The following is a 22,477-nucleotide window of genomic DNA, read 5'->3' as shown; positions in this document are numbered from 1 at the left end:
CTTCCCCCTGTGCAACAGAGATGGAGTTTGCTGCTGCATTTTACATTTTGGAAGCGAGCTCTCCCGTTATCATGCCCTGACGTGAGCCATGGATCAGATACACCCCGGGGAAGGTTTATGAAAAATGAGTGCAGCGTTGCTTAACCTCTACTTCCAAGTTCAGGTAAGCACTCATGTAGTGAATTTCAAATTAAAAGATAAACCACAGAGCTGCCCCAAATATTGGGGTAAATAATGAATTAACAGTCCTCGTTGCCTCGTATGGATTGTCTATTGCAACTCTCCAAGTGCATTGTTTTGATATTATTCGCTCAAGCATTTCAGCAACTATCGCTTGCTCCATGCGTTGTTTGTGATGGGTTTGCCTTTAGCTTGCTTGGTTTGCAGTCCAGGCCAATGGGCAAACTGGAGGGGACCTTAACTGCACCCCATATTCACTCATCCCTTCATTAGTCCGATCCTGATCTAAGATGAGCACCTACGCTGCAAACACTGCTCATATCCTCCCTCTTTGCCCAGGGCAGGGTGATGGTGCCGGCTAACCTGCCCTGGAGGACTCAATTTTTGAGCTCATACCTGTAAGGTCCATTTGCAAAACTATCTTGAGGGGTTTGGCACATGAATACAGAATGAATCACAGAATCACAGAATGATCTGGGATTGGAAGGGACCTCTGGAGATCATCTAGTCCAACCCCCCTGCCAAAGCAGGTCCACCTACAGCAAGTAATACCATTTGTTTTAAAGGGAATTAGGTGTCCCATCTGCTTCCGGGGCTTAGAAAGGTCAGTATAACACGCATAAATATTCTTATAATCCTGACCCTTTTTACTTTGCTGTAAGAGATCCAAGGGAATTGGGCGAGTGACAGGAGTAACTTCTTGATGAGCGAGCAGAGCTTTTCCCAGAGGTTTTGTGCACAGCAGCAAAATGCCCCTGTTCTGCACCGAGTCCCAGCAATCCAACCCCGGCAAAGAGCATCCAAGCTGCAAATAGAGAGGCAGCCGGTGCTGCGCATCCCTCCCAGGGCACCCCTGGTAATGGCATTGCCTTGTAAGGAGCCTCAGAGAAGCCCCCCAAAATGTGCTGGAGCAAAATCTGGGAGGTTTTTTTGGCCAGTTTCTGATTTCATGGGCTTTATTGATTTATTTTTTTTTTTTGATCATTGGGCTGTTGTTAGAAACAGGCTCTGGCTAAAGGTGAGCAGAAAAGTTGCAGCTTTATATCGTAAACTCTGCAGTTTTACTCTCCCAACAGATAATTCTGCACCTGCAAAAACATCGGTTGCTTTGTGCCTCTTTATTGTGCTTGCGGGGAGAGGAAAAGGGCCCTCCTGAGCTTTCCAGGGTGTGTTTGAAGGTCAGAAGTCAGTGAGAAAAAGCAGATTTCCTCCGCCTGCTGACCTCCAAGGGCATACGGCTTGTCCCAGAGCCAAGGTGTGGTGCTCAGGATTGCTACCAAATACACGGTTATACTTCTGTGGCCGCAGTGTGTAATTACAGAGGTACCCTGAGAGTGTTAGGAGCTGTGCGGTGGCCCAGTGCTCATTGCAAGCTCGGATGGGGTACAACGCTGCCTGCACCCTGCCGCCGTCACCCCTGTCCTCTGAGAGACACATTCCCTGGGAATTATACATATATATATATACTCTCTATACAGTATTTGCATATAATCTACATCTTTCTATATTTTATTTATACATTATCTATATAGTTTATGTGTTATATATGTTAGATATGACAGGACCAGAGGAAATGGTGTAAAGTTGCGGCAAGGGAGGCTTAGATGAGATATTAGGAAGAATTACTTTACTGAGAGGGTGGTCAGGCACTGGAACAGCCTGCCCAGGGAGGTGGTGGAGTCGCCATCCCTGGAGGTATTTAAGAAACATGTAGACGTGGCACTTCAGGGCATGCTCTAGTGCCCGAGATTGTTGGGTTGGGTGTGGGGTTTTTTTGTTTGGGTTTTTTTGGGTCTTTTTCTTTTTTTTTTGTGTGTGTGTGTGTGTGTGTGTGTATGGTTGGACTCGATGATCTCAAAGGTCCCTTCCAACCATGAAGATTCTGTGATTCTGTGATTATTATTATATGTTGTTATCATTCTAAACAATAGCTATTATATTTAATAATATATATACATAAATATATATCTTTTTGATATAGCTATGCCTGGTCATGTTCACTCCCTGTGCCCAGCCCTGGGCTCTGCATGTGCACTTGAGCTCGGATTAGTCTCCTGCAAACATTAAGGGGTTTTTGCTCCAAAGAGCTAAGTGGACTGCAGCTGGGGGGGAATTGGGAGAACCGGCCCTTTTTGTGCCTGAATTGGGGCACTCATTTTAATTTCCCTTTAATGGATGGATGTGGTTCTGCCTATGGAGGAGGAGCAGAGGGATGCAGTGGCAGCCAGCAGTTCTCAGGCAGATAACGCTCCTCCCTGGTCATCCCTCCTTCCCTAGGAGAGCAGCGCTGATCTCAGCTTCAGAACAGGCCTGCTTTATTTGGCTTCATCTTCTGCTGGGTCCACAGATACACTGCTTTTGTATAACTGCGAGCCTGGCAATAGCTGGTGTTTGGAGAAAAAATCAAACAGATCTATGGTAGGAAAGGAATCTAGCGAGGGTTATTGAACACACAGATACCAGCTCTGGCTTGGAAAATCCCTAACCATGAGCTGCCACAATTTGGTGGGTACAGTTGATGCTGCCTCCTATTCCTGACCCCTGCTGAAGGGAGGGCACCAGCATCCAGAACCTTCGGTCAGACCCACTACCGCTTTTTCCATGTATTTCGCTTAAAACTTCAGCCCTTGGCATCACACGATTTCCTGAGACTTTAATTTTAAAAGCAAATTAATTTCTAACTCTCCTGCCAAGATGAGTTGGGAAATATTACTCCTTAAACTGCAGAAGAGCAAAAAGTTATTCATTATTCAACCTCACGATTTTTAAGCCAATACCGCAAATTTTGGTGCCTGTCTATGTTTCTCGTCCACTTTGCTGCCGCAGTGCTGCTAGCAAAGACCTCTTGGCACGGAGCTGTAACCTGTCAGCCGGGTCAGCGAGGTCTGGCAGGCCTGAAAGCAAACACTGGGGGAATTTAAATTGAATAGCAAAGCTGGAGTAATGAGAGGGCTCCAGTGTTTGGTTTTCATTAGTATTTTTCAGCTCCAATATAGATTCTCACGGAAACAGCCATATATCATGGCACACCCGTCACTTCCAGAGGGTTAATGCTCCCTGGGATGCTTGACAGCAACGTCCCTGGTCCTGTGTTCCTGAGGCTATCTCGAGAAAAGAAGACTAGAACCCTACTTCCAGTGTACACCTATCTGCCCCAAAACCTGCACGGGGGTGGGGTGGGGGAAACACAGGTCCCTGGAGCTTGTGGTGGGTGCTGCACAGCCAGGAGAGATGGCAGGACCCTCCTGCTTTGAGCTGTGCGCTGATCAACCCAGCAGAGCTGCCCCTTGCTGACCACTCACAGCTCCTGCCAGCCCCATGCCGTGCCCCATTGCTGCCGGGTGCCATGGGGAGGGTCTTTACCCCCCTTGGGAGACCCAGCATCCCAGGCTGGGGTGGGAGAAAGAGCCCTGAAACGGCTTCTGCGGGGAAGCCCACTGTGTCAGCAAAAACTACCCCTATCACAGGGCTGTTATCTTCCAACAGTGTAAATATTTTCTAAACGAGCTGGAAGGAGGATTGACAGCTTTCCAGCTTTGCTGGAAAATGTTACTGTGTTGGGAACAGGAATGGCTGAGCATCCCCTTATCCCTTATCTGTCCTGGCTGAGGAGCTGGGGGCAGATGGGGGTTCCCTCGCTGGAGCTGGCAGCAGCTCTGAGCCCAGAAACATCTTCCCTTCTGCATCAGACTGAAGCATTTTAGTTATTTGCTTCCAATTCTGCTGCTTGTTGGCCTTGCTGTATTTATTATTCAGTGCTGTCTTTCTTCTCCCTGCCCCATGTGCCAGTGATTAGGAAGATGCTGATGCCTTGTTGGCTTTGGCACCCCAAGATTGGGCTCGGAGCATCCCGTCAGCATGTGGGGAACATGGGTGCCACTGTGTGGCCAATGGGCTGCTGAAAAAAATGCCCCATGTCCCACGTTCTCCTTTAAAATCCCTACCAAAAACCTCACTTTATGGATTGTAATGAAACTGAGACTTAAATCATGCTTAATATTTCCTGTTGTGGGGATGGGGTGTTTGAACTGTCTTGCCAAGTTTAAACCACTTAATTAAAAAAAAAAAAAAAAGATCTGTTGATAGAATATTAAAGTGTTTCTTTCTTAATTGCTCATTTAAATCCAGCATGGATGGACAACAATGGATAAATCTTTCCCAGCTGGTGGCTCTTTGGTACTTTGTGAGTTTTAGTCCCCAAAGCAAAGGGATTTAGATGCAAAAAGCTGCTAAGGGCAGTTTTCAGGCCTGGAGGGGTCATGGAAACACCTCCCCACCCCTCAACTTCCTCCATGAGGGCTTCACAGGATCCTGCTGGAAGGGATTTGGGGCATATTTTAGCCGCTTGGCTGGGTTATCCCCAGGCCACTCCTCCCACCTACGGTTTGTGCTCTGCAACAGCATTTCTCTCAAGCAGCAGCTTTAGCGTGAGTTAGGGCTCAAATAGCAGCTGCAGTGCCAAGGCAAGCCCAAAAGTGGTTTTCTGACAGCATCCTGCCAAAAAAAACCAACCCTATGTGCCACGGGAATTTAGCTATTCCTACGTCTGCGGGATAGCTGGGCAGCGATCCGAAGGCTGGCAACAGGATGTGCCTGGTGGCTTTGAGCCGGCTCACAGCCCAGAAAGCCAACAGCATCCTGGGCTGCATCCCCAGCAGCGTGGCCAGCAGGGTGAGGGCTGGGGAGGGGGCGGATTCTGCCCCTCTCCTCCGTTCTGGTGAGACGCCCCTCCCCGCAGTCTCGCCTCCAGCTCTGGGGCTCCCAACGTAAGAAGGACACGGACCTGTTGGAATGGGTCCAGAGGAGGCCACAAAGATGCTCAGAGCGCTGGAGCTGAGGACAGGCTGAGAGAGTTGGAGTTGTTCAGCCTGGAGAAGGCTCCAGGGAGACCCTACCATGGCCTTTCAGTACCTAAAAGGGGCTTATAAGAAAGATGGGGACAAACTTTTTAGCAGGGCCTGTTGCGATAGGACAAGGGGTAATTGATTTAAACTAAAAGAGGGAAGATTTAGACTAGGTACAAGGAAGAAATCGTTCATGATGAAGGTGGTGGAAACCCTGGCCCAGGTTGCCCAGAGAGGTGGGAGATGCCCCCATCCCTGGAAACATTCCAGGTCAGGTTGGCCAGGGTTCTGAGCAACCTGATCTAGTTGAAGATGTCCCTGCTCATGGCGGGGGGGGGGTTGAACTAGATGACCTTTAAAGGTCCCTTCCAACCCAAACCACTCTATGATGCTGATGCTGAAATAGGATGGTGCTTACACAAATCCCTGCAGATTGGAATCGGGATTATGTCAGGACACTTCGCCTGACATAGCTATTAAAGTCCATGGGACAAAGAGTCTACTATCAATATCAAACATATCCATATAAAATAAACCATATTTTATTGCTCTGAATGGGAAGCATGAGCTGTGAGCCTTAATAACGACAGTGGGAAGGTGGAATAGGCCTCTCTAGGCAATGGATGCCCACCTCGCCGTCTGTCAGGGCATCCTGCCTGGGCATTGGCAAGAAAAACAGTCACTTTTCTGTGGTCCCAGCACTTTTCAAACAGGTATTTTTGTGCTGCTGTGAGGGCTGATGGGCAGGGGAATGGGGCTGGTTGGGGAACCAGGGCAACGGGATGGGGCAAGGCAGAAACCCCATGGGACATCATGGTACAGGCAAGGTGAAGAGGCATTTGATCCTTTCTGCTCTGCCCGATAAGAAGTTTTCTTACATTTTTTTTTGTCTGTAAAAGGAAACAAAAATTGTTCCTTATTTTTGTCTGTATTTGGTGTAATCAGATCATTTCCACCTCTGAAGCCCATTTCCTGATGCTGGGTACGTTGAAGCTATTATTGAGTATTTATTTTTTCCATGGGCCTCTCTATTTCTAATTACTTTGCGCTGATGTTATGTGAAGATGTTGATTCTGTGCCTCCTTTAATACCTCCCACACACTGGCTCTATTGTATACCTTAGCACCCCGACACATTTTTCAGCTATTTCCTGCTATTATTTACCTCTTTATTTCCGATTTTCCTGCTTTTAGCTATATGATAAAGCTGTTCTCTGATGGGGCTATGGGCCAGAAGGGCACACAGACAGAAAGCAAACGGATACGCAAGGCCATTTAGACGTAACTGTTACTAGTGGTGGTTAGGATTGGGGAAATTCTGTGGATTTCGATATTTTGGGTTTTTTTTTCATTTTAATGGCAGTCGGTGAAAGTTTTGCTGCAGTAGATGCGATAGAGACTGATAGTGCAGAAATATAACATCCCTGTATGCTCATGCATAAATAGCTCTGGCCGCGTAGCTCTTGTGCTTATAAATCTCCATTTCTTTTTTTTATTATTATTTATTTGCCAGACACTGAAATTTTCCATGTGTGGGAGGTCGCTCCTAAGCGTGTTTTATTTGGAAGAGAGCAGTAAAAACATTTTTTTGACAAATGCAGGGGAGAAACATTATTGAAAAATGAAAGGGGGGGGGAGAATATATATATAATTTGGGGTATATTAAAGCCTGGTGAGAGTTACAGTGCCGCTGCTTTCCTGCGCCCTGAGTTCAGAGGCGCTGGCCCATCTGCTGCACTACCAGTGCAATTGGTGCTTTGCAAAGATTATTCCTCTTTCCAAATTAAATTTCTGGCTTGATGAACTTGGGGTGTGTGTGGGGGTGTGTGTGTGTGTACGCCTCAGCAAGGTGGAGAAGCAGTGCTCCCGAAGCATTCACTCCTGCTGAATTTCATGCTTATCCCTTCCGGAAATCCTAAAGCAACCCTGAGCATCGTCTGAGATGGTACTGAGGAGCCACGAGGACCGGATTTGGCATCATCCCTGGTCACCTGCGAGGTTTTCACGCTGCGGGCGCATTATTTTTCCCAGCATCTTCATGGCTGGGCTGACGCAGGACAGAGCGTCTCCGCAGCTCCGAGGGAGAGTGGGGCTTTTCTGGGCTCCCGGCCAGCACTAAATACGGAAAATTCCGACAGTCAATCCTGTCCGTTTTCAAGCTGCTCGGGATCTTTTTAACTTTCAAAACAAAGAGGAACAAAATTGGTTATTTTACAGCAGATTTCAGTTGGAAAAAAAAACCAAACCCACCCAAACAATTGGCACGAAGGTACCTGGCAGCTCCCGGCGCAGCAGAGCTGGCATCTCAATGGGTTAGACCCCGCCAAAGCTCAGAGAAATGCTGACCTGTGGCTTTTAAAAAAGCTCGCTTTGATTTGAATCTGCATAATTTGTATTAATTACCTTGTGAGAACAATAACAGGCTGCGTTTCCTGCCTACCACCTGCATTACTCCTGGCCTCTTCAGCTGTGAAATCCATGAAATTGTGAAAGAACCACCATTTTTCTGAAGCTTTGTCCGAGGTCGGCTTCTCCTCTCTGTACTCCAGCTACTTTTCTCCACGAAACTTTAATAATCAACAATCATCCTGCAAACACTCCAGTTAAATTTAACCCCCCTCTGCTATTAAAAGAGGAAAGAAAACTTTCCTAAATGTACTAAGCGCTCTTGAGCTGCACTTATTATTGTTATCACAAACTTGGAATTTTATTTTATTTTTTTTTTCAGTTTACCCGTTTTCAAGCATCGGGGCAAGGAATTCCTAGACTCCGTCCTCACGGCAGCGAAGCTCAGTGAGCAATACAGCTCAGGCGAGCAGTTTGGCAGTTTTCCTCCAAACCCAGCCACGGAATAAGTTGCTTTGCTTGAAATCCCCAGCCTTAGTTTTCCCCATCTTCTGCCTAATGACAGTCCGTATCTGCCAGGCTACACGTGTAGCTGCCAGGCTGCTTTAAAAGGCAGGATAACGAGGCAGGGGGATCCAATTAGCTCCGATTGTGTTTGTGCTCGTTCCCATTTAATCGGAACGGTTGGATGCGGCACCACACAAAAGCCCAACTCTTGACAAAACGGGCGGGGATGTATTTTGGAATGGTGCTGCCTTTCACTTCACTTGGTGCAGCAAAGAAAACACACCAGAGGTTTCCTAATATTTGCAGCTTTGCTTTGAAAAACAACGTTGCTGGCTCAACACAGGATTAACTGCCAATACTGTGACTACTTCACTGTAACTACTTTAAGAAAGCATCGGGAAGAACCCAACCACCTTTAATCGTTGCTTCCAAACTGCCTGATTTTTCTCAAATAGGACATTCCAAGGCAGCACTTTGGCATTATCCAAAGGACTTCAGGTATTTTACTTCCACTGAAGCATATAAAGCTCAACACACATGAGCTGGGAAATAATCCTTGGCCTTCCAGCCAGCTACAGGCGCTGCTCCCTTCCTTTTGCTCTGAAATGGCAAAACGAAACAAATAACAAGGCGGAGGTGACACACGTTAGTGGTTCTCCCACTACTGATTCCTCCCAATCTCCTGGGGCCACTTCAGGAGCGGCTGCTTGGGCAAACTGAGAGGTGACGAATGGGACCCCGAGGCTGCTGACAACATTCATCTCCCCTTCTGCGCCCCTCGTTTTGATTTAGGTAGCACAAGTGGGCGTCACTCGACTGTTAACTGCACTGCTTTGTGTTTGGCAACTCTCCTAATAGTCTGTCTCAAGAGGTCTGCCAGCAAAAACAATGCTGAAATAATTAAAAAAAAAATCATCAGGAAATTAAACAATTTAGTAGGCACGCTTCAGCCTGAACTAGCAGATGTGTTCAAGCCCAAAGTTCAGTATCAGTGCCTACCTCCATCCCTGCTTTATGATATTAAACAAATACGGCATTACTAATTCCAGAGCCCACCATCGCACGGGAGCCTGTGAGTAAATATTCTAATTAATCACACACAGAGTACACTACCAGCAAATGCACATGGATGGAACAGTTACTGCAACCGCAGCGCACAAATACCACTTTTTCATAGTGAAAACTAATCCAACTTCCTTGATATTACATGAGCAAAAGAACTTGTTTATAGGATCTGGAGTGATTTGTGTTTCAACGAATAACCTGCCACTTGCACTAAAGAAATACTTGAATTAAAGAAATAATCCCAGAAGTCAAATACAAGACCTGGAAAATCCACCACCATGAAAGTACAAACATCTGTGTGGATTCCGTGCGATTCAGTCACCGTCAAGATTAAAGCACATCTCGCTGCTTCCCTTAAGGTGTTTTAGCTCGATGCTGGCAATGAGATTTGTCCCTGCCTCTTGACACGTCAATCCAATATAAACCTGGCTAACAAATCTGTTATACTCCAGTCTGACTTGTGCTTATACACAGGAATACGACAACCAATTAATGATTTGGAAAAATCACGCAGAAATGAAATCTTTCTCAGAAGGAGCTGGTACTTGTAGTCACGAAAAGCTCCAGCATTATTTGCACCAGTATGATTAAACGCTGATGTAACCAACCTACACTTGTACGGGGCGAAGGCCTCAGTTCTCTTCTACTTGGACTTTCACGGATGCCACATGGAACAGCTCTGATTTCTACCAACGGAAGGAAAACTGCAAATCAAATCATTCCCCGCAATGGTTTTTAATTAGCATTTAAGAAAAAAAGATAGAAAACTAACCATGTTCTGTCAAACAGGGTACAAAATCTTTATTCACCAATAAGTTAAGTGTTCTTTATAAATAGATGTTCTAGTCTTTTGTACGCTGTATTGAGTAGAAAGATAAGCTTCAATTATTCCTCAGACTCCGATCCCTCTTCATCCTGACTGATCTGGAAGTAGCGTAGCTCGTACGTCTCCTTGTCAGACGCAACGACACGAAGCCAGTCACGCAGATTGTTCTTCTTGAGGTACTTCTTCGTGAGGTATTTTAAGTACCTTAAAAAGAATAAATTCACATCAGAACTTTCTCATTTAACAAGCCTTACTGTTGTCTACACTCCATCCAAGACATGGCTTTAGCAGGTCAACAACACACTTATTATATCCAGAAATAAAGAATTATCATATACAACAGATAATGGAAGTGTATTTCCATTCCAGATACGTAAGAATTTATTATTTGATGCTTTCTGACTGCATAGTACAATGCCAGTAACTCAAAAGCACTGAGAAGTGGTTCAAAACCTTGGGTCTAACATAACAGGTAGCGGTGCATCTGTATCAGCAAATGAAGGGGTGAATGCAGGGAAGGAACTGTACCTCTCATCAGCGCACTCATCTGTTGCATGGCCTAACGCAGGAAGCAGTTTAAGGCTTCATTTGACTTAAAGCGTTCTTTTGCAACAACGCGTATTGCGTACACACACATTTTAAGACAACCAATTAAGTAATAAAACAGCCACCCATGACATGAGCTCAGTATGACATTTAAAAGCTTGTATTTCCTTGATACACTTCTAACAACCTACATAAAGCAACCCTGTATTACTATGCTTATATTAGAGGAAGCATTAGTTTGGAATCAAGCCTTTAGTTTTAAAAAGCAGTTTTTTAAATATCTAATGTTACAAATCTGTTTGAATTAAGTCTTTCACTAATATTTACAAGTGCTATGAAGTCTGGAGCTAAGACCTTCTCTGCAGGTATCAGAAGTGCATCATATTCCACGTACCACCGTTCAAAATCCACTATCACAAATACAACAAAAGGAAACCTATGCCAACCTTTTAGAAAATTGTTTCTCAGATGTCACTGTGATCTTGTTCTTCAGTCGTTCAATGTGAACAGTGTTGCCCAAGTTCCCGGTTTTTCCATTGACCTTAACCTTCTCCTTTAGGAACTGTTCCTGTTTCAATATTAAAAAAATAGAACACTAGGGAATGGCACCCTAGGTATGAACTAGGGAAGGGACCCTAGCCACAGAGCAATATTAAAAATCACATTTACTTATGTCCTGATACCAAGTATTCACAATGCAGTAAGATTTTACAGCATGTAATTAAAAAAATCACCCCCATGCTAAAACAGGATTCAATTTAAAATAGTTCTCATCACAGATAGGTACGAACCATCTTGTCTATAAAAGACATCTAAACCCAAGAAACTTCTGAAAAGTGCTGGTAATTTAAAGAACAGCTGTTGATTTTACTAGTTTAAAAGGTAACTTTTCAGTAGTAATTCAGTTGTCCTACTGTATTAAGGCTGTACATATATTTATATGCACACCTATATATACGCTACACACCAGAAGCATGAGCAAAACCGACTTACAAAATTCCCGGAATCAAAGATTCCATCTTCTACCGGATGGGTCAAGTCAAGGCAAAACTTCCAGGTTGACTTTTTAGATTTTCTGTCCTTTTGCTAAAACACAGGAAAAAAAAAAAAAAACAAACCAAAAAACAAAACCCAACATTAACATCCCACACCCAGAAACCTTTTATCAGTGCGAGGGGGGAGAAGGCAGAGGGTGCCCCGGCTGCGGCGGGCGCCGGCCCAGGCCGACACCGCCTGGAGAGCGGGGCTCACTGCAGCCAGCTCATCCCGGCCTGAGCCCAGGCCCCGGCCGCCCGCCACCCACTCCAGACCCTCTCGGGGAGAGGCCCGCTGGCCACCGGCGGCAGGAAGGCACCCAGCTCCCCGCCAGCCGCCTCACACCGCCCTCACCTCCGCCAGGGAGGCCCACCCCCGTCCCACAGCCGTCCCCACGCTGCCCTCACCGGCGCCATGCCACCGCCCCGCCGCTCCCGCAGAAAAGAGTGATCATCCCCCACGCCACGCTTTTATAGGCAGCCCGACGTCATCACGTAAACGCGCGGGGCAGGGCAGCGGACCCAGGGGCATGCCGGGAGGAGGAGGAGAGCCCCCTCCCACCAGCGGGCGCGTGTCTCCTCAGAGGAACAAGCAGGCAGGAGACGTCTTTAGCATGAAGGAGTCACCTTTTTATTGAACTTTATTTCCCGATTTTCATTTCTGTTGGGCAAAAACGCAAGCTCTCGTACGAGCGGCATGCCGCGCCACCGCGGCAGTGAGGCGATTCTCCTCAGGGAAGTGGAGGGACCCAAGGCCCAGAGAACAGACCATCCTTGCTGGAGCGCACAGAGCCATTGACAACTTCACCGAAGCCTTAAAGACTCTCCCGCGGTCCTTGTGACCTTAACCAGCACCCAGCTCCCCACAGCACTGACATCTTTATTAGTTCTGGAGCAAAACACACATTTACATCTTTCCCCAATCATTTCCAGGGTGTTGAAAACAATACAGCTTCCAAAACAGATAACAGGTTTGAACCATGAGGACAACCATGCCCAGTTCACACGATTTACAGGATTTGGTGTTTGCTATGATCAGTAAAACAAGTCATCGCCATCGTTCCTCTTTTCCACCCGCATTTTGAAAGCCGCACCGAACCACAGTTAAGCTTACAAGATACAGCACAGGACAACAGAGGTTTTCTGCGATAACAGCAAGACATAGCCAACATTTCGTTTCTCAATTCAACAAACCAAGTTAAGTCTCAGATGCCAAATACCGTAGGGCCAGGCTACAGATGCTGGAGAGACACCTGATGCTTGGCATCCCGTGCTGAACGCTCTACCGCGCTCCCAGCACAACACCTCCAGGATCTACGCCTTCCTTAACATTCTCAGTGTACAAGTGAGATACTCGAAATATCCTTAACAAGGTCTCTTCCCCCCCCGCCCCCGCCTTGAAGTTTAGTTCTACTGTAACAAACTACATTCTAAATTACTCAACCAAAAAAGGTGGGATTTATTGAATTTTGAATTCTGTGAGACTGACCTGCAGTAACCATAAGTCTGAACTGTCAACAAAATCGACTTCTTTACAGATTATGTAAAATTACCTGTATTGTGAAACTACAGACTGTGCACCATTTCTGGGTACATTGTGGATTAGAAAAACCTGCAAGAGGCTTGAAAGCAGTTACGTTAAAACAATGAAATTCAGCTAACTTCTTAAAAAAAACAGCCCTGAGAACATGGCCCAACTAGCAAGAGCCTAGTTGAAAAACCACCATTATAAGCAAAAATTAGAAGGATCCATTGAAATCTTAAAGTATTATTTGCCAACATTTGAGGCAGGAAACACTGCAGTCTTTTCAAATTCTGTAAAGTAGTAAGAGAAACTCAATGAATTGGAGCCATAAAAAAAATGCATTATTTGGAGTGGAAATCCTTTTCTTCACCTCCTAGTTTTCACAGCCTTTACTCTGAACAATTGCCATCAGGTATTAGAAGTTTATAGTTTTCGTTTTTGACACAATTTAAGTGTTAAGACAGTATTACAGAACAAATACATTGGTAAGATTTGTTTTAAAGTAAAGCTATGAAAAGAGAATTTCCCTAAGCATTTGGGTTAGGGATCTTAAAAACACGCATCTATATGGACTATTGATCACAAAGTTTGTTGCAAACAATTCTAACAGTAAACTGAAACATCTTACTTTGGAAAAAAAAAAATGCCTCAAATACATGTTCTAGTTCAGAAGCAACTTTTAACTTTACTGAAACTTGGAGATTATGCTTAAGACTCATGCTTATGTATTACCTATGGGAAACTTCATGCATGACGAGCCAATGCTCTGCGCTTCCGTAGTGTTCGAAGCGCTTCACAAAAGACAACTAAGTATATAAGAACAAACCTATAATGAAGTACTTAATCATTTAAATCTTGCAGAACTGAAGGTTGCAATAGAAGGACATCCATGTGTCCCAAGGAGGGCTCTTCCAGCAAGCTGGAGGATATAAAACCTCTGTCTTTAGATTGCTGTAGTACCTGAAAACTCCAGTCAGACCAGGACTCCTGCTTATATGAACAGGACAAAACCCAGCCCTTGTCCTGGAGAGCTTCCAGTCTAAGTAACTGCTTAGGTTGTGGGCCAGCGGCATCAAATACCTGTCTTCCAACAAGGTTTTAGAGGGCAGACAGGCACCTGAAAGTAGACTGAAGCACTACCAGAACCAGGACAAATCCAAGTCTTGTAGTTTTCAAGCATATTAGAAGCATTTGTAACGTGGTGACAGCATTAGAACTCACAATAGTTTGACACAGCAACCCATGACTTCCCCTTTAACATCACACAGCTCAGCTTGCTGTCAAGACCATCATCGATGGTTCCACAGTCACCTCCAAAGCCTGTCTTTCAGGTACCAGTTCTATGGAGAGGCAGAGAGGAGCATAGCACAGACTAGCTTGAACTATTAAGCATGCACTTTGAAACTGTTCTGAATGCACTTCCATCTCTTGCATCTACAGCTTTTTTTTTTTTTAAAAGCAATTCTGCCATTTCAGTCAAGGTGCTATTTACAGAGTTCACCTGCGATGTGTATTGTGCTGGGCAAGAGCGTGTGGCAGTATCCTGCTTCTGCCAGGTGTCCCAGGTTAACTGTGCTTTGTGACCAGAGTATTATTTATTGCTGTCTTACCTTCACTGTACTGCTTTCCCTGTCAGGAGAAATCTATGACAAATGTGTGGGTTTGCCACCTACGTTAGACCTCCAAGATTTGCTAAGCCCTGCCACAGTATGCACAAGGGCAGTTCAGGACAGTGGCCATGAGCCCTTTGGGGATTAGAGAGTACATACTATTAAGCTGAAAACATTTTTAAGCATTTGACAGCAGCGTGAAGTCTGACTCCCACTGCCAATCGAGTGTGAATTGTGCGTGCTGGCCAGGGCAGCATGCCACGTGGGTACAAGTTGTCCTCCACTAGCCAACAGCCACTGAAGCTTAAGGCAAGTTCACGAAACAATTTAGCAACTGTGAAGACAGGTCTGAGCCACGGGTTAAGGAAGTTTCCCACTCATAAAGGAGTCACCAAGTCTTAGTATTCAAGTTGAACGCCTTAAACAGGCGTAGGCTAGTTATCCTTCTGTGACTAGTTCTGTGAAGCCTTGTGTTTGCCTGTTAAGCTACTAAATAGTTAGAGGCATGCATGCGTGTTTCAATGACTCAGAGCTCCCTTGGAGAGGAGCTCGCTTTCGTAACTATGTAGCAATTTACTTTTATAGTTAAGCCATGGTTGTTTTCAGTTATTGTCTGTAAAGTCTATATTTTGAAAATACAATAGTTCCATATTTATTTATTTATTTTCTCAAAAACAATCACATGCATTTAGTTTAGGCTCAATGCTACAGTTTGTCCCACTTCTTGAAAAACATGTGGTCCCTGTGCTACAAAAATATGGTCTGAACCTGAAGATTAAAACCTAAAGCTGGAAGCACTGCAACAGATTCCCATGGAGTTTGTCACCCTTTTATAGTTTAAGATAAATACAATAAAGGAAAGCAATTGAACTGCATTTTTCTATTTTATTTTTCAAGTCTGACAAAGGCCTCGAGTGAAAGTCTATAGCTTTAACATCCATTCTCACCTTTGTGTCCCCTTGACCTATCTATGTCTTATCTACCCAATATTCCAACTGCCTGCCTAAACCACAGGTAGGCTTTGACACCATTTTATCGTTACAATAAGCCAACGAGTTGGCAAAGAAGAATACAGAGGTAATACAGTTAAGTTGCACATGGCCACTGGGGCTTAGTCAAGCCAGCTGGCATTTTTGATCACTTGAGTTTCTTGGTCTAAAAGTTGCGATTGGCACCTACAGTTCTGCAAGAGTCCCAATCCACAAAATACTTAAGCTTTTTTAAAAAAAAAAAAATGCTACTTTTATTGTCAGTTCTACCTAAACATGTCAAGAAAAATACTATTTGTGCTCTAGGTCACTTTATAATCCTAGATACCTACCAGCTTATCTAAAAGCCCCTGAATACTGTATTTTGTCTGTTCATACAGACAAACACTGTTTTGCTCAAGCAAATAAAAAATATATCCACTAGTAACACCTGATTGGTTTCTTAGATCCATAGCTGAAACCCACAGGAATGTTAAAATAGTTACAATTAAGGAACTAAAATCTCAGTGATTTTGAAAACTGCCAGTTAGCCTGCAACACTAATCCAGAATCCAGCACTGCTTTTTTTTTTTTTTTTTAACAATTCAAAAAAGAAATGAGGTTGCTTGTGAAGGCCAGAGCTTTGGTGACAATAGGAACCAAATTTAGAGATCTGTGGTTTGTCCAGACCTGAGCAGCTGCCCGAGCCTGGCGATCCTCTTTATTTGCAAGGCTTTATGGCTACAGCACATTCTTCATTCATTGCACTTATGACGGATATCTGGAAGAAAAGACACATAGGTGAGCTCCAACCCATGCCAGAGGAAGCACTCCAGAAATTATAGACTTTCAGATTATAATATCTATCCCACCCCTCTTGATAAGAGAAAAAGAAGCTGAAGCTGGTTGGTCACTGGAAGAATTTCCACAATATCTGCCCTTCCCACTGATTTGTTTTTCTGCTGCCTGTTCTTCGCTGTGTTGCCTTGGCTGGCAGCTTGAGTGTCCTACAACAGAGGAAGATGAACAAGCTCCTGCAATAAAGCCGAATGAGGAGCTGGTGTGGCCCAGTACAGACTGCAGTCTGCAGAGCTACCTGCCAGACAGGTTTGCTAAAACAGCAAATTCGGCTACGCAGGCTACATCACAAAGCCCTACGCTTGGTCCCGACTAAGAAAGCCTGGAGGCTCCAATCCACACCGTGCAAGCAGCACTGGTCGGGTTTATCTAGGCATTTGAGAGACATCCGTATCACCTCACTATCAACTGAGCTCCTCCAGTACAAAAGTCCTCCTACATCTCAAAGGACCATTTCCCATACTTCCAACCTGCTCTTCACAGAGAGACACAAACGGTCAATATAAAAATAAGATTTCTTCACGGCATAATCAAGTGGAATTAACTGTAACTCTTCTTGTCTGCCCTCTATAGTTACCTGCACATCTTCATTGGCATTGAATTTTCCTTCTATTTCTTTACCAAGATCCCCTTCTGGCAACTTTAGATCCTCACGAACTTCACCACTTTCTGTCAGCAGGGAGAGATACCCATCCTGAATACCTATCAGCTGTGAAGAGAAATTCACTTTTTAGGATATTTAACATCAGTAGTCACTAGCAGGAAGCAGCTGAAGGCACAGTGAACTCTACCTGTTATGTTAAGTCTTTAGTATTGTAACAGTTAAGAACCTAATTTATGTCCATTTTTAACAACAGTCAGAGGCCAACTGTAGCAAAAGCCAGTCTGCTATCAAGAATCACCAGAACCCTGCTGGTTAGTTCATGGTACGTGGGGCACCGCAAAATCCATCCTTGTGAGGTGGAATCCAGCCCTAACAAGTCTGATAAATCCTGAATTTCAGTGGCCATAAATACTCAAGAACATGAGAGAAATCTCCTGGAAGGTCTGTGCCCTAAGACAGGCCAGTCACACTTTAAATTGTGGTGCTTTTAAGAGCTCACTATCCCTATCACAGCAGGCATTACAGAAGTTACAAGAGATTGCCAAGTTCTCTTTATCCATATATTTCAGAGCACCAGAATTACTAGAGATCAGCTAAAGCCAGCTTCCACACAAGGAGCAGAAAGCACTGTAGTGACTTAGAATTGGCATCAGATGCAGCTTAAGGCTGTCTTGTTGATTCATCTATCCTATGTAAGGCTGAAATGATAAATGACAATATACGCTTATATTATCCTTTAACTAATAATAGCTTGCAGCAGGGACGAGCTCTCTCCAGAATCCAAAGGGTGCCAGTATCCCAAAGAATGAAGTGACCTTACAACACGAGCTAGAAAAAACGTGGCTTTGAATCATGTCTATTACCTGTCATTTCTAAAGACTGCTGCTACAAAATGAGGTTGTTAGTACAGTAACGAGCTCTCCATCGATGAGCTCTGACAGGTTTAACAATTCACTAAATGCTATGAGTTCAGCAATGTCATGTCCAGACAGGCAAGTTCCATTAACTCTGGCATCAGTACTTTATTAATTGAGAGGCCGGTTTTGGGATGAAGAGAGTTTACGTGTGGCATTAGGAATATAAAGCTTCTTAATGTGTGGGAGGACAGAGTGGTGTTAACTCACCTGATAATCATTCCTCTTGATATTTGGAACATCCATGTTGTGAGTCGATGGGCAAATATCTTCGTATTTTTTACCAGTGAAGATATCAATACCAACCAAGTGGACCTAGAAGAGAAGAAAAATAGCACCATAGTTACTGTTGGTCCTGGAGGAGGAAAATGCCATCGCTATTGCTGGTTTCATGCAATTTTCCACACCAGATTCTGCCTAGACCCTTTGCTTGTGGTATGAGAGCAGCCCGAGCACCGAGAGGAGGCTTCTCACACCCTTTTGTAGCACGCTACAGAAGCGCCACATGAAAATGAAGATCAGTCACTGTTATCTTCCACAGCCTTCTGTACTTTTACAGCAGTGAGTGAGAGCTGCGAGTATGCAGCGGTTCAGAAAACGTTTACTTTAAGTTCTAGCTGTTCCGAGAAACACAACAGTGTCTCTGACAACGTGAAGGTTAAGGGGAAAAGAAGAGGTGGTCGTGCACCGAGATTAAAGCAGCTCCCACCTCCCTTTGTGGTAGCAGCAGCTCTGCACTGCAGCCAGCGCTTGGATTACCAGTTCGCAGCCTGCTCTTCTCAGCTCCTTTCACCCTCACAACTGTTTCAGTATTTAAGAAAGCTGGATCTGTCTAATAAAACAAGCCATAAAAAAAAAGCGAGGGGATGGAGACAGGAAAAAAGCCGGCATGGGTTTGGGATACTCTGGCTTTGACAAATCCTAAACACTTAACCCACCTACAAGGCTGTGGAAACTTACAACTCTAATTAGTCCATGCATGTAACAGATCTGCCTCTAAACTCTAGCAGACCCCCCATAAAGTTGTTGCTGAATGAAAGAAGGGGGAGTCTAGCCCTGGTCCAAGCTCTGGAGAGCTGTCTGAGCCGACTGCTTGGGCAGCAGGACTGTGGCCCCAGAGGGCAGCTCAGAAGATCCCCACTGGGATGCAGGGGAGGGAAGGCGCTCCTCGCTGAGCGCCGAGAAAAGGAAAGCAGCCTCCAGGCAGGCCAGGAAAACCAGGGCAGAGCAGACCCAGGGAGGTCCCGGCTGTCGCTGGGCTCCTCGGGTTTACGTAACGCAGCCCTTGTGTGACGCCGAGCGCCGCGACAGTGACACCCCGCCAGCACAGGCGGGCACAGAACCCTGCCTCGGTGGGCAGCGGCAGCACAACCCGACCGCGCCCCGGCGGTTTCATCAGCACCCCCCACCCCTTCCAGAACTTGTTCTGCCCCCACTACAGAAACAGGGTGTTACCGCTATTAAAGCTTTTTAACGAGTTAGGGGGAGAAAAAAACCAAACCAACAACCCAAGGCCCTGTTCTCAATCCTTTACATTACGGGCAGCCCTGGAGCTAACTCTGGAGTGGCAGAGAAGACACAGCTGCAGGAAAAGCAGGGGCAGGACGGAGAACCCGCTGCCAAGGAAAAGGCTACAGCCTTCCCCCCGGGCTAGCCCGTAGCCCCGGGGCCGGCTCACCTTGGCGTGGCCGTGCTTGCCAGTCTTGGAGGTAGACATCTCCACGATCTTGCAGGGGCGGCCCTTGAGCACCACGAAGCCGTTCTTCCGCAGGGCCGAGCACTGCATGGGGTAGGTGAAGGAGGCGCCGGCATCGCCCGTCGTGAAGTCATGCTCGTCGGCCATGGTGGCGGCGGCGGGGCCGGGGAGGGGGGGGGGGGGGCTGCAGGCAAACGAGAGAGTCGTCCCGGAGCCCCGGCAGCGGAGACTCCAGGGACAAGGGGAAGGGCACCCCACCGCCTCCCTCCGGCGAGGCCACGGCGCGATGGCGGGGCCCGACCCGCTTCGCTCCGCCACACGTGCCCGGCGAGCGGGGAGCCGCCATGTGCCGAGCCGCCCCCCGCCCCAATCCCGATGGCGGCGCCAGCCGCCGGCCTGGCCTCACCCCCGCTTCCCGGCGGCGGCGCCCTTCCCGGCCCCTCTTACCTGGGAAGGCCGGTGGGGGGGGGTCCCGGTGCCGGTGGCGGGGCGGTGCCGGGTCACGGCGGGTTACGTCGCCGCGCACACGCGCCCGACCACTGCGGCGGGAAGGGGCGGCGGGGAGCGCGCGCACCGCGCCCCGCCCGGCCCCGCCCTCCCGCTTCCGCCGCTCGCCCGGCGTTCATTGGCCCGTGCTGACCACGTGCGTTCGCCCCCGCCCCCCCCCGCCCGAGCCGGCGCCTACGGAGAGCGGTTGGGCTCAGCGCGCCCGCGCGCCCGTCGCCGTTTCCGCCCTCGGCCGCCAAGCGGCGCCGCGCGCCTCCGCACCAGTCCCGTCCCGCCCCCCGCCGCCATCTTGGCGCTGAGGCGGCTCCGGTGGCCGCTGCCTGTAGGAGGGTGGTTGGGTGCGTTCCCGGCGAGAAAGGCAGGTTTTAAACGAATTGGAGGAGAAATGAGTGTTTCCAAAGCCTGGCGGGATGTAGCCCCCTCGTGAGATTTGCCGGGATTCTGCCCCTCTGCTCCGCTGCGTGGAGACCTCACCTGGAGTACTGCCTTCAGCTCTGGGGCCCGCCGCACAGGAGAGACATGGACCTGTCAGAACGAGTCCACGGAGATGCTGCGAGGGCTGGAGCCCCTCTGCTGTGAGGACAGGCTGAAGGAGTTGGGGTTGTTTAGCCTGGAGAAGAGAAGGCTCCAGGGAGACCCTACCGTGGCCTTTCAGTACCTAAAAGGGGCTTATAAGAAAGATGGGGACAAACCTTTTAGCAGGGCCTGTTGCGATAGGACAAGGGGTAATTGATTTAAACTAAAAGAGGGAAGATTTAGACTAGATACAAGGAAGAAATTGTTCACGATGAAGGTGGTGGAAACCCTGGCCCAGGTTGCCCAGAGAGGTGGGAGATGCCCCATCCCTGGAACCATTCAAAGTCAGGTTGGATGGGGCTCTGAGCAATCTGATCTAGTTGAAGATGTCCCTACTCTGTGCAGGGGAGTTGGGGTAGATGACCTTCAAAGGTCCTTTCCAACCCAAACTATTCTGTGGGAGATGCCCCATCCCTGGAACCATTCCAGGTCAGGTTGGACGGGGCTCTGAGCAATCTGATCTAGTTGAAGATGTCCCTACTCTGTGCAGGGGAGTTGGGGTAGATGACCTTCAAAGGTCCTTTCCAACCCAAACTATTCTGTGATTCTGTGAACACTAAGCACTTTCGTCTGCTTAAATGTTTCCCCTTTCAGAATAATCAGAAAGGTACAATTTGCAAGTGCACAGTAATCAGTCAAAAGGAAGTTGCCAAGAAGCCACGGTGAAAGCTTGTCATTAATGGACATGAGACTCGTGTGGCTCCTTGCCCTACCCCTTACCAGCAATGCCAGCAGCGCAACCTCCGGCATCCACCCCCTGCGCTGTCTGAGGAGAGGTGTGTGGTGAAGAACGCAGCCACCAGGTCAGACAGATGGATCCCAAGCAAAATAAAGCCAAATGGTTTGTTAAAACTCCAGGTCTGATGCTGTAACACCTTTCACTGTTTGACCGAATTCACCTGACCTCACCAGTTCTGTGGAGCTGCTAATGGATGGGGCCCAGCCCAGCTTGGTGCCATGCAGATCACTTGCTTTAAACATCAGACAAACACAAAAACGCAGAAATTCAGAGGTGTGTGTCGCACCGTTGTCAGAGCTGGCCTCTGCCCTCAGCAATGTGGGCTGCAGCATGCTGTCCTATGTTTTCTGCCCCAAGATCCTGAGTTTGTTGTCAGTGTTCTAGTGGGGTGGTTCCAGGATCCAGTTTTAAACTCACATTTTTAAAGGGTTTCTAGGGGATCTTTATTTAATTCACATTAATCTGTGTGATCTGTTTGCCTGTGGTCCCGCCCTCGGGTACATAGATGCCACTCCAAATGGTACAGCGTGTACCCAAGGAGATGGGTTTGGCTTTCGTTTACACGGGCCCCCTTTGTAATGCTCCAGCAGGTCGAGACGGTGGCCCTCCTCTGTTACTGGGGTTTTCAGTGGATGCTGCCTCACCCAGCCTGCTCTAGAGATGATACGCTTTAGCCTGGGGACCTGCCCATTTTTTTTCTGTGTCAGTTGATAAGCAGAGACTGGGGCATTCTGTTAAGTGTTTTCACACGTGCAGTGTGTCTTTGTTGACCTGCAAGTGTGTGACTAGTTGGACATGCTTTTATTTTAATAAAATACTTTGTGAGAGAACTACCAACTGTTCTGAGCCCAAATCAGGGCAGCCTGGGTCTGAGCAGTAATGATAATTTCTTTTCTCAGTATCAGATTATAAATTTGGCTGTTTTTCCACAATTAACAGATTAATTTTGGATGATTTGAGAGGTGTCAGTCCCTTCTCCCAAGTAACAAGTGATAGGACAAGAGGAAATGGCCTCATGTTGCACCAGGGGAGGTTTAGTTTCATTATTAGGAAAAATTTCTTGACTGAAGGGGTTACCAAGCATTCGAACAGGCTGCCCAGGGAAGTGGTTGAGTCACCATCCCTGGAGGTAC

General features: G+C 46.9%; 2 protein-coding genes across 2 annotated transcripts; both read right to left on the bottom strand.

Annotated features, from left to right (window-relative positions):
• Positions 1-9,663: 9,663 nt before the first annotated feature.
• Positions 9,664-11,787, bottom strand: RPL22L1 (ribosomal protein L22 like 1). Its single transcript, XM_074153685.1, has 4 exons — positions 11,756-11,787; positions 11,307-11,399; positions 10,760-10,881; positions 9,664-9,971 (listed from the first exon to the last, which is right to left on the bottom strand). Exons 1-4 carry the CDS (start codon positions 11,762-11,764, stop codon positions 9,827-9,829), a joined length of 369 nt encoding a protein of 122 aa, XP_074009786.1. The 5' UTR covers positions 11,765-11,787; the 3' UTR covers positions 9,664-9,826.
• A 177-nt stretch (positions 11,788-11,964) lies between these two features.
• On the bottom strand, positions 11,965-20,120 carry EIF5A2 (eukaryotic translation initiation factor 5A2). Its single transcript, XM_074153380.1, has 5 exons — positions 19,970-20,120; positions 19,505-19,706; positions 18,037-18,141; positions 16,886-17,017; positions 11,965-16,231 (listed from the first exon to the last, which is right to left on the bottom strand). Exons 2-5 carry the CDS (start codon positions 19,667-19,669, stop codon positions 16,172-16,174), a joined length of 462 nt encoding a protein of 153 aa, XP_074009481.1. The 5' UTR covers positions 19,670-19,706; positions 19,970-20,120; the 3' UTR covers positions 11,965-16,171.
• Between the last annotated feature and the right edge of the window lie 2,357 nt (positions 20,121-22,477).

The sequence above is a fragment of the Numenius arquata genome, chromosome 9 (genome assembly GCF_964106895.1).
Source record: "Numenius arquata chromosome 9, bNumArq3.hap1.1, whole genome shotgun sequence".
Classification (NCBI taxonomy): Eukaryota; Metazoa; Chordata; class Aves; order Charadriiformes; family Scolopacidae; genus Numenius; species Numenius arquata.
Note: the sequence above shows the minus strand (reverse complement) of the source record. Positions and strands in the feature narration are given on the sequence as shown.

Bases quoted from the DNA above. Each gene is read 5' to 3' on its own strand.
- RPL22L1 (XM_074153685.1), bottom strand. The intron at 10,882-11,306 runs GTAAGTCGGTTT...ATATTGAAACAG, and splicing joins TCTTTGATTCCGGGAATTTT to GAACAGTTCCTAAAGGAGAA. The intron at 9,972-10,759 runs GTTGGCATAGGT...ATTCTTTTTAAG, and splicing joins GAGAAACAATTTTCTAAAAG to GTACTTAAAATACCTCACGA.
- EIF5A2 (XM_074153380.1), bottom strand. From the start codon at position 19,669: ATGGCCGACGAGCATGACTTCACGACGGGCGATGCCGGCGCCTCCTTC. The intron at 18,142-19,504 runs GTGAGCCGGCCC...CTTCTCTTCTAG, and splicing joins GCAAGCACGGCCACGCCAAG to GTCCACTTGGTTGGTATTGA. The intron at 17,018-18,036 runs GTGAGTTAACAC...TTCTCTTCACAG, and splicing joins TCAAGAGGAATGATTATCAG to CTGATAGGTATTCAGGATGG.